Source organism: Ciona robusta, chromosome 13 (genome assembly GCF_009617815.1).
Source record: "Ciona robusta chromosome 13, ASM961781v2".
NCBI lineage: Eukaryota > Metazoa > Chordata > Ascidiacea > Phlebobranchia > Cionidae > Ciona > Ciona robusta.
The window spans coordinates 1413176-1424725 of NC_143247.1; the positions used below are offsets into that span (position 1 = coordinate 1413176).

The 11550-nt window shown below is 36.5% G+C and overlaps 2 protein-coding genes across 9 annotated transcripts in view; both read left to right on the forward strand.

The window, feature by feature from the left end:
- Positions 1-11550, forward strand: part of LOC149725662 (uncharacterized) — an 89320-nt gene that overhangs the window by 65984 nt on the left and 11786 nt on the right. The gene's annotated exons all lie outside the window — the stretch shown is intronic.
- LOC149725664 (calcium-activated chloride channel regulator 1-like) overlaps positions 1-11550 on the forward strand; it is a 23336-nt gene continuing 11786 nt past the window's right edge. For 5 of the 8 annotated variants that reach the window (XM_089891243.1, XM_089891247.1, XM_089891244.1 and 2 more), the window contains exons 1-16: positions 2-240; positions 728-865; positions 1183-1330; positions 1706-1820; positions 2749-2923; positions 3880-4131; positions 4497-4718; positions 5214-5327; positions 6563-6739; positions 7370-7487; positions 8238-8377; positions 8513-8671; positions 9243-9351; positions 9868-9947; positions 10744-10831; positions 11207-11312. In XM_089891243.1, coding sequence (XP_089747369.1) covers positions 79-240; positions 728-865; positions 1183-1330; positions 1706-1820; positions 2749-2923; positions 3880-4131; positions 4497-4718; positions 5214-5327; positions 6563-6739; positions 7370-7487; positions 8238-8377; positions 8513-8671; positions 9243-9351; positions 9868-9947; positions 10744-10831; positions 11207-11312 — 2303 coding nt within the window. In that variant the 5' untranslated portion in view covers positions 2-78. Of the gene's footprint in view, positions 241-727; positions 866-1182; positions 1331-1705; positions 1821-2748; positions 2924-3879; positions 4132-4496; positions 4719-5213; positions 5328-6562; positions 6740-7369; positions 7488-8237; positions 8378-8512; positions 8672-9242; positions 9352-9867; positions 9948-10743; positions 10832-11206; positions 11313-11550 lie in introns of all 8 variants that reach the window. The other 3 variants (XM_089891246.1, XM_089891249.1, XM_089891251.1) reach the window with 1 other exon arrangement.

Consider the following 11550-nt stretch of genomic DNA (forward strand, 5'->3'; position numbering starts at 1 on the left):
TTAAAAAATCTTCCAACCTTTTTAGTATTTGCAGTAACTGGAAAGAAAAACACCACAAAACATTTCCAGTTCCGCAAAATGTTGTTTGGTTTTTTTCACATATTGTGCGCTGTGTGTTTTTTTGTTACCGTGAACGGCGATTTTGCGTCGGTCAAATTGCAGTCTAATGGATACGATGGCGTTTTGGTTGCAATTAATCCAGCAGTGCCAGAAAATGAAACTTTGATCAGAAATATACGGGCAAGTATATAGATTTAATAGGCGCTACATGTATAGTAGGATGGGGTAAGATGGGACACCTTTAGCACATATTATCAAAATATTCTGATCGAGTTTTAAACAATTATTAACTATCTATGGAAGTCGTAGGAATGTGGTTTTATAATTTCTTGAATGTCCTTTGTTTACTACCAAATGGGACGAGAAAATAGGGTTAAAAAGTGTTCAATCTTTTCCCAACCTACTGTAATCTTTTTATTCCCATTTATTTACACTTTTGTTTCTATTACAAGTTATAACTTGATAATATTTAAACATAAACGACCTGTTTGTCTGCTAGGTGTAGCGACCACGCTTATTATTTTCCAATTAAATGTAAATATGTTTTTAACTGTAAGCGTGTTTTAACAAATGTTGTTTTGTCGCTATATCCTGTCTTTTCGTATAAAATATTTCTAAATCTTCGCTTCCCTTACCGAAGAGACAAATAACGGAACTAATTTTACAGGATTTTTTCACTCGAGCATCGCACAGTTTGTTCACATTAACAAAGAAACGGGCCTACTTTCGTAACATTAATATACTTGTACCAAAAACGTGGACTGGCGCGAGGTATGATACAGCAATTGGACTGTCTTACAGAAAGGTAAAAATCAAAGATGTCTGTTTTTAATTTTTTATAAACTATGAAAGGCTCTTCACTGCTGCTATTGTGGGCGTGTGTGTTTCATTGTCATTCGGCAAGACACTTAACGGCAATTGCTCCAACCCAGTGGGCACTAATGGGTCGTTCAAATTATTATTATAGAAAATAAAAAAAAAACTGACATAATCACCCACAAAGTATAACATACATGGTAACTTGTAAGCTGGCACGAGGTGTATCAACACCCGTGTTATAACGACTGTCGTTTTCCGGGTACGCGGGAATAAAGTAAGTTACATTCATTCATTCTATTGTAGGCAGATGTGATAGTCGCACCAGCTAACTCAGTAAAGGGAGACAATCCATATACTCGCCAAACAGGCGGGTGCGGCGACCCAGGGACGTACATTCACATTACACCTGAGTATGTCTACAATCCGCAAGAACATCTATATGGACCACGAGGTAAGGTTTTGCATATAAGCGTAACTCTGGGACTGTGGAATATTTGGTGCGCTTGCTCTGAATAAATGAATGTAACTTTATCCTCGCGTGGCCGGAAAACGACAGTCGTTATCACACGGTTTAGCACCTCGTGCCAGCTTACGAGTTACCATGTATGTTACTCTAACCTAGAGGTTAGGGGTTCAAGGCTCGTCGTTGGTACTATTGTGGGCGTATGTGTCCTTGGGAAAGGCACCTAAATTTCTCCAACCCAGTGGTCACTAATTGGTTGTCCAAATTGTCAGTCATACAGAAAATCCTTCCAAAAAAGCAACGAAAACCCACAAAAGTTACAATTATTCATACATCTTAAAAAGAAAAACGTTGGTTTTTTAGAGAAGGCAATTGTGCACGAATGGTCTCATTTACGGTGGGGCGTGTTTGACGAATACGCGACCGGGAACCATAAACGACATTACTTAGATTCGAACAACATTCTCCAAGCAACCAGGTAAAAACAACAGTTACTATACTAACACAATAATTTGGTATATGTTTAACAAAAGTACATATAGTAGGGTGGGGCAAGATGGGACGAATTTGCATTATGTTTTTTCGTTCCATTTGGTAGTAAACAAATAACTTTTTATAAAAATTATTAAACCCTATTCTCACGATTTCCATAGACTGTTGTTAAATGTATAAAAGACGATCGGGAACTTTAGATATTCTGTGCTAAAGGTGTATACGCTCTTCCCCCACTGTACTATATACACGAATTACAGCCAAAGACCAAGGAATAGTGTTGAGTAAGATGGGACAGCTTTAACACTTAATATCCAAATATCTTGATCGTGTTTTAAACAATTGCCAACGGTCTATGGGATTCGTGAGAATACAGTTTTATAATTGTTTGAATGTTCGTTGTTTACTACCAAATGGGACGAGAAAATAGAATGAGAAGGTGTCCCATCTTCCCCACCCTATGCTATAGTAGGTTAAGATACCTTTTCCAGTATCCTCGCAACTCACATAGACCGTTGTTAATTGTTTAAAACATGATCACGATATTTGGATATTATGAGATAAAGGTGTCCCGTCTTTCCCCACCCTACTATATACACAGATTGCAGGCGAAGACCAAGTAATGCAATACTGTTAGGTAAGATGGGACACTTTTAGCACATAATACCCAAATATTCTGATCGTGTTCTAAACAATTAACAACGGTCCATGGGAGTCGTAAGAATACAGTTTTATAATTGTTTAAATATGTTTTGTTTACTACCGTACGGAAAAAAATTCCATTCACCATTGTTAATTGTTTAAAACGATCATGACGTCTGGATATTATGTGCTAAAGGTGTATTACCGTACTCTATTCTATACAAAAATTGCCGACGAAGACCAATATATATTATTAATTCCAATTTGCACAGATGCCCGTTGAGTTTGAGGGGAATGAATATCGAATACGCTCCACCATATAATACAAGGTGTGCTGTCAACCGTAGCAGTCTGCTTCCACTAACAGAAAACTGCTATTTTTTTCCTGCAAGTCGCCAGCCGAGGGGGCTGAACTCTTCAATGATGTCATTTAGCTATTTACATTCGGTATAATAAGAATTTCAAATAAATATTTAGAAAATTTACTACAATATTATATATATATATATATAATATAATATAGTAGGGTGGGGGAAGATGGGACAGCTTTAGCACAGAATATCTAAATATCCTGATTGTGTTTTAACCAATTAATAACGGTCTATGGGAGTCGTGAAGATACGGTTTCATAATTCTTTGAATTTTCTTTGTTTACTACTAAATAGGACGAGAAAATAGAATGAAAAGGTGTCCCATCTTCCCCCACCCTACTATATTTCTTTACAAAGTTACATGCGTGAACAGCGTGGTAAGCTGACACGAGGTTTATGAAACAGAACACCCGTGTTTAACGACCGTATTTTTCGGCCACGCGAGAATTAAGTAAGTTATACGTTTATAGTTATTGGATATAAAGTTATACGCTGTAATATCGGCCATATATATATACAGTATGGTGTGGGGGAAGATGGGACGCCTTTTAACTCGATTTTTGACGCATTTAGTAGTAAACAAAGAACATTCAAATAAGTACGAAACTATATCCTCACGACTCCGATAGACCGTTGTTAATTGTTTAAAACACGATCAGGATATTTTGATATTATGTGCTAAAAGTGTCCCATCTTCCCCCACCCTAATATATACATAAAAATGACAAAAAAATATTTGCCTACAAAGTAGCATACATGGTAACCCGTAAGCTGGCACGAGGTGTATGAAACAGAACACCGGTGTTATAACGACTGTCGTTTTCTGGCTACACAAGGATGAAGTAAGTTACATTCGTTCATTCATTTATTCAAACTGATTAAAAAAATAAATATAAATTATAAAAAAACACAATATATTTGGCAAAAAAGGTGTATGAACAACCGTTTTATAACGACTGCAGTTTTCCGTCCACGCAAGGATAAAACAAGTTTCATTTATTTATTTTATTTAACATTATATTACATATATAGGTTGAAGCATTTTGTCATAACGATCCCAACGAACCAATCAACTTTCACAACAGCGAGGCGGACAATGAACAAAACGCTAAATGCAATTTGAAAAGCTTATGGGAAGTTATAGGTGCTTCTCCTGACTTCCGTGAAGGGGCTAACCCACCGAACCCAAACTTGAGAAGTCTTACCCCAACTTTTCGTGTTGTAAAACCCCCTCAAAACAGACGTTTTGTTGTCGTTCTAGACGTTTCTGGCAGCATGCGTGGAGTAAGTACGCATTTTAATTTCTGGTATTTTTTACCTTTATTTTGTTTCGGTGACATGAAAAAGTGTTTAGCGTGTCTGCATCTCCCCTAGAGGTAATAGCTTCAAGGCTCGTCGCTGCTACCATTGTGGGCGTATGTGTCCTTGGGCAAGACATTTAACTGCAATTGCTCCAACCCAGTGGTCACTAACGAGTTGTCCAAATTAACAAATACAACTACTCAAAAAGTAACGTACGTGGTAACTCGTAGGCTGGCACGAGGTGTATGGGACAGAGCACCCGGGTTATAACGACTGTCGTTTCCCGACCACGCTAGAATAAAGTAAGTTATTCATTCATTCATTCATTCATTTATTTGTTGTAATAGAAACGATTGCTTATGATGAGACAAAGCACTTCAGAGTTTATAAGCTCTTTACTTTCGGATGGAGACAAAATTGGAATCGTACAGTTTCATTCTTTCGCTCAGACCCTTTTACCAATCAGACACGTAAACTCTCAAACAGATCGCTTTGATATCTGCTCACGTTTTCCGAACAGAACTGGCGGCTCAACTTGTATTGGATGTGGCATACAAGCCGCCATGCAAGTAAGCAGATTGGATTCAATAAGATAAAAAATGGGTTTAATTTCTTTAGTAAACGTGTGTGGGTGTATAGTAGGGTGGGGGATGGGACAGCTTTAGCACATGATATCCGAATACCCTGATCGTGTTTTAAACAATTAACACCGGTCTATGGGAGTCTTATGGATATGGTTTTATAGTTCTTGAAATGTTCTCTGTTTATGGAACGAGAAAATAGAATGAAAAGGTGTTTTATCTTTCACAAACCTACTAAATATGAACCATTTTTCGGTAAATTGTCTGTCCACAAAACAGCTATCTAAACATAGACACTTTTTTCCATTTGGTAGTAAACAAAAAAAACATTTAAAGAATTATAAAACTGTATCCTTACGACTCCCAATAGACCGTTGTTAATTGTTTAAAACAGGATAAGGTTAATATGAAAATGCGTCCCGTTTTCTCCTATACCATATAATGTATCTCTATTGGGCTGATGTTTATAAACCCTTGATTAAGGAAATGGAACGTGATGGCCCAACTGAACCATGTGGACACATTGTAGTGCTGACAGACGGTATGGAGAATAGGTCGCCTTATACAGTTGATGTCTCTTCACGAGCGGTGAACAGGGTAAGTCAATATAAGTATGAATGATTGCAACTTACTTTGAATGAATGAATGTAACTTACTTTATCCTCGTGTGGCTGGAAAACGACAGTCGTTATCACACGGGTTTAACACCTCGTGCCAGCTTACGAATTACCATGTATGTTACTTTGTGGGTGATTATTTTTTTTTGATTTTTTCTTTTTTTTATGTATGGCTGATAATTTAGACAACCCATTAGTGACCACTGGATTGGAGCAATTGCCGTTAAGTGTCTTGCCCAAGGACACAGGTAGCAGCGACGAGCCTTGAACCCATTACCTCTGGGTTACAGGCGGGCGCACTAACCACTTGGCCACAGCGCCGGACTTTACCATAAATGGCTGGAAAACGACAGTCGTTATAACATAAGCATTCTGTTTCATACACCTCGTGCCAACAACGCGTTACCAAGTATATAAATATTTGGCGTTATGTTTTCCCATAATGACAGAAACTTTGGGTCAATCGTCCGGCGCCGTGGCGTAGTGGTTAGCGCGCCTGCCTGTAACCATTAGGTAATGGGTTCAAGGCTCGTCGCTGCTACCATTGTGGGCGTATGTGTCCTTGGGCAAGACAAGATCACTCACAAAGTAACATACATGGCAACTCGTAAGCTGGCACGAGGTGTTAAACCCGTGTGATAACGACTGTCGTTTTCCGGCCACGCGAGGATAAAGTAAGTTACATTCATTCATTCATTCATTCATTCATTCAATCCTCTAAAAGCCGACACCCCCTGTACGGGTCGTGTCTTTACGCACACTTTTGTTTCTATTAGAAGTTTAACTTGAACATATCTAAACATAAATGGTTCGTTTGTCTGCTAGGTGTAGCGACCACGCTTTATCGTCCAATTAAATGTATATATATTTTTAACTCTAATTGTGTTTTAACAACTGTTCTTTTGCCGCTATATTCTGTTTTCGTTTAAACTTTATTTAAATGAATAAATGAATTTAACTTACTTTATCTTCGCGTGGCCTGAAAACGACAGTAGTTATAACATAAACAACTGTAAGCTTTTTTTAACAACTGTTATTTTTGTCGCTATATCCTGTATTTTCGTTTAAAATTTTCAAAACCTTCGCTACCGTAATCGAAAATACAAATAAAATATTAATAATAATATAATAATAACTTTCATTGGTCTCTTCGATTACGGTAGCGAAGATTTAAACATATTTTAAAATAATAATAAAGGTTATTCTATTTTAAAGGGTTGCACAATAGATGCCATTTTCCTTACAACAACACAAAATACTGCGTTGGTTCAGCTGGTTAACCGCACCAGCGGTCGATGGTTTTTTGCACAAGATAGAGACCTGAGACGACTGACAGGCGCATTTGCAGTAATTGCTGATGAAGATGGCGATATCAGAAACCTAGTATCAACGGTAAACTTAGCATATAGTAGGTTGGGAAAGATAGGAGTCGTTTTTGGTCGATTTTTTCGTTCCATTTTGGTAGTAAACAAAGAACATTCAAAGAACTATAAAACCGTATCCTCATGACTCCCATAGAACGTTGTTTAAAACACGATCAGGTTATTTGGATATTATATGCTAAAGTGTCCCATCTTTCCCCACACTACTATATAATAATAATAGTAGTAAGATATGGGACATCGTGTTGTTTTATTTCTAGTCCCATTTGATAGTAAGCAAAGAACATTCAAAGAGTTATAAAACCGTATCCTCACGACTCCCACAGACCGTTGTTAATTGTTTAAAACACGATCAGAATATCTAGATAGTATGTGCCAAAGTGTCCCATCTTTCCCCACACCCCAAAATAATAATAATAATAATAATATGGGACACCCTTTTGTTCTATTTCTCGTTCCATTTGTTATAAAACAAAGAACATTCAAAGAATTATAAAACTGTATCCTCATGGCTCCCATAGACTGTTGTTAATTGTTTAAAACATGATCAGGTTATTTGGAAATTATGTGCTAAAGTGTCCCATCTTACCCTACAATACTATATATCTTAATTTAAATTTTGATGACAAATATATTACAGATCTTATACAGGCAACACAACTTATCCGCTGAACAAAACGCCAATGGAACGGTCGAAATTGACAAAAGTGTAGGGCTCAATACTACTTTTAGATTTTCCTATCAAATTAAACCACCATGTAAGGTTACACTTATGTGTATAGTAGGTTGGGGGAAGATGGGACAACTTTTAACCCCATTTTCTCGTCCCATTTAGTACTAAACAAAGAAAATTCAAAGAATTATAAAACTATATGCCCAAGACTCCCATAGACCGTTGTTAATTGTTTAAAACACGATCAGGATGTTTGTATATTTTGTGCTAAAGGTATCCCATCTTCCCCCACCCTACTATACTATGTGTCTAGTTGTCCATAAACAAAAGTGGGGCAAAGTGGCACACGGGGCAAATTAGGAAATTAAAAAAAAAACGAATTATAAACAAAACCTGTTAGGGGTTTAACAGTAAAATACAGTATAAAAAGCAGGCGTCAAAAAAGACTAATGTTAATAGAAATCGGTGTTAAACGCAAAAATTATTGTCAATGTTTAGGTAATAAAATATGACCGTACCAAATCGTGGTATTAAATCGTTAACTATTTTGATTTTTGTAATAAGAGTTAATATGTGCTTAAGTGTCCCACATTCCCCCACTTCATTATATATAGTAGGTTGGGGTAATATGGGAAGCATTTTCATTCTCATTTATCGTCAAATTTTGTAGTAAACAAAGAACATTCGAATAATTATAAAAACCGTGGCCTCACGACTACCATAGACCGTTGTTAATTGTTTAAAACACAATCATGATATTTGAATATTATGTGCTAAAGGTGTCCCGTCTCCCCCACCATACTATAAGGTATTGAATAGCAAACTACCTTTTCAGCAATACAATTAACGGATGCGAGGGGCTGTATCTACTCATCTCTGCCTATTGCTGTTTCTGGTACATGTGACGGTCATCCACTTGCTCAAACAGACCAATCGTTAAAATTTATTCAATTTGTTATTCCTGGAAAAGCAACGGTAAGCACAATTTAGTTTAGTTTACTGAGTAGATTTAGCATATAGGTCTAGTCTGGTTTTGTAGGCATATTTGTTTTATTTCTTCATTCATTCATTTATTCGTTCATTTCATTTATCCATTCATTCACGTTTTAGGTTGGAACTTGGAAATACGCCATCAATTCTAAATACAAGGATACCGTCAGTTTGTCAGTTACGTCAAGAACTCTAGAAAATGTCCAGCCAATTGTAGTTCGAACCTCAACACGCTCGACTTCAACACGAATAGCTGGACCTATTGTTATTGAAGCTACGGTTAGACACTTTTATTTATAGTAGGTTGGGGAAACACACATTTAGAACGTAATATCCAAATATCCTGATCATGTTTTAAACAATTAACAACGGTCTATAAGAGTCGTGAGAATATGGTTTTATAATTCTGTAAATGTTTTATTTGTTTACTGCCAAATGGGACGAGAAATAGAATGAAAAGGTGTCCCACATTTTCCACGCTACTATATATAGTGGGGTGGGGGAAAATGGGACACCTTTAGCACAAAATATATAAATAGCCTGGTCGTGTTTTAAACAATTAACAATGGGCTATGAAAGTCGCGAGGACAAGGTTTTAGGATTCTTTGAATGTTCTTTGTTTACTGCCAAATGGGACGAGAAATAGAATGAAAATGTGTCCCATCTTTTCCACGCTACTACATATGTAAGAACTCGTCAGTGCGCATAAAGTGTATGAATCACAACAACTATATTAAAACGACTATCGTACTCTCAATAAGAAATACTATACATAGTTCATTTATTGCTTAAATGTTATTAAAATTTCAATTGTTTTGATCTGAATTGATAATGGTTTAATTCAAAACAGGTAACACATGGGGACCCGGGACCTCCTTTACTTTATTTGTCTGTGGTTGCTGTCATTGAAAAACCAGACTACACTGAAGAGCGACTTATCTTATTGGATAACGGTGCAGGTAAGAATTTGCCTTTAGCCCGTAATGGGTTCAATGCTTGTCGCTGCTACCATTGTGAGCGTATAAGTCTTTGGGCGAGACATTTAACGGCAATTGCTCCAACCCAGTGGTGACTGAAGGGTCGTCCAAATTATCAGCCATACATAAAAAAGACTAAATAAAATAATAATCATCCACAATCCACAAAGTTACATATACTGGGTAACACGAAGCGTATGAAACAGAACACCCGTGTTATAACGACTGTCATTTTTGGCCACGAGAGGATAAAGCAAGTTACATTCATTCATTCATTCATCCATTCACCCATTCACCCATTCACCCATTCACCCATTCACCCATTCACCCATTCACCCATTCACCCATTCACCCATTCACCCATTCACCCATTCACCCATTCACCCATTCAGTCACAAGGTGTATGAAACAGAACACGTATTATAACGACTGGCATTTTTCGAACATACGAGGATAAAGCAAGTTACATTCATTCATTCCTTTATTTAATTTCCAAAGGAGCAGATAACACGATAAATGATGGCGTATATTCAAGGACCTTTATTGGCTTTCGAGAAAGAGGACGCTACAGTATACAGGTAGCTACTTATTACTTAAAATATACAGTGTAACCGTCATTTTCTGTTAATATTAACCCATTGTACGGGACGTGTCTTTACGCAGACTTCTGTTTCTATTTGAAGTTTAAACTTAATAATATTTAAACATAAATGGCTCTTGTCTGCTAGGTGTAGCGACCACGCTTATTTTCTTTAAACTGGAAGTAAATATGTTTTCAACTGTAATTGTGTTTTAACAACTGTTGTTTTGTCGCTATATCCTGTATTTTTGTTTAAAATATTTCTAAATCTTCGCTACCGCAATTAAAGAGACAAATAAAGTTATTATAATATATAGTAGGATGGGGGAAGATGGGACATATTTTCATTCCATTTCTCGTACATTTTGGTAGTAAACAAAAAAACATTTAAAGAGTTATAAAACCTTGTCCTCGCGACTTTCATAGACCATTGTTGTTTGTTTAAAACACGACCAGGATATTTATATATTTTGTGCTAAAGGTGTCCCATCTTCCCCCATCCCACTATATAGTACTATACCATTGTGGGCATATGTGTTCTTGGGCGTCATTTAACGGCGATTGCTCCAACCCAGTGGTCACTAATGGGTTGTCCAAATTATCAGTCACACGTAAAAAAAATAATAAAAATCCCCCCAAAATAATGACCTACAAAGTAACATACATGGTAACCCGTAAGCTGGCACGAGCTGTTAAACCCGTGTTATAACGACTGTCGTTTTCCGGCCACGCGAGGATAAAGTAAGTTACATTCATTAAATTACATTACAGTAATATTATTTTTGTATGAATAGGTCGAAGTAAACGGTTCAATGATTTCGACCGGTTCAAAAACGTTTGGGTCTCCAGTTGCATTAATATTTGGGATACTACAAAACAACGGTAAGTATTCTAGCGTTACTATCTTTATATTATGTTTTAGAAATATTGTATAGTACTGTGGGGTGAGATGGGATACCTTCAGCACATAATATCCAAATATCCAGATCGTGTTTTAAACAATTAACAACGGTCTATAGGAGTCGTGAGGACACGGTTTATAATTCTTTTGAATGTTCTTTGTACTACCAAATGGGACGAAAAAATTGAATTAAGTTTTCCGTATAGTAATCATATAATTTATAATATAATATAAGCATATAATATAACATGAAGCATATGAAATTTTGAATGTTCTATGTTTACGACTTTATGGGACAAAAAATATATTGAAAAGTGTCCCGTCTCACCCCGCTTTACTATATACTTGGTTCGCAGGCACTGTAACTGGTAACCGTGAGGCTGGGGAATCTTTATCAAACGAATCAAATGAACGTGGGGTTTTCACTAGAGTTCAAACGGGCACTGGAATCGAATTTATCGGGTATAATATAATAATATTATTAAATTTATTTGTCTCTTCAATTACGGTAGCGAAGATTTGGGAATATTTTTAACAAGAAGACAAAATATAGCGACAAACAACAGTTGTTAAAACACGCTTACAGTTAAAAACATATTTACATTTAATTGGAAGAAAACAAGCGTAGTCGCTACACCTAGCAGACAAGCGAGTCATATAAGTTTTGTAAATAAAAACAAACTATTTTCCTTGATAAAGT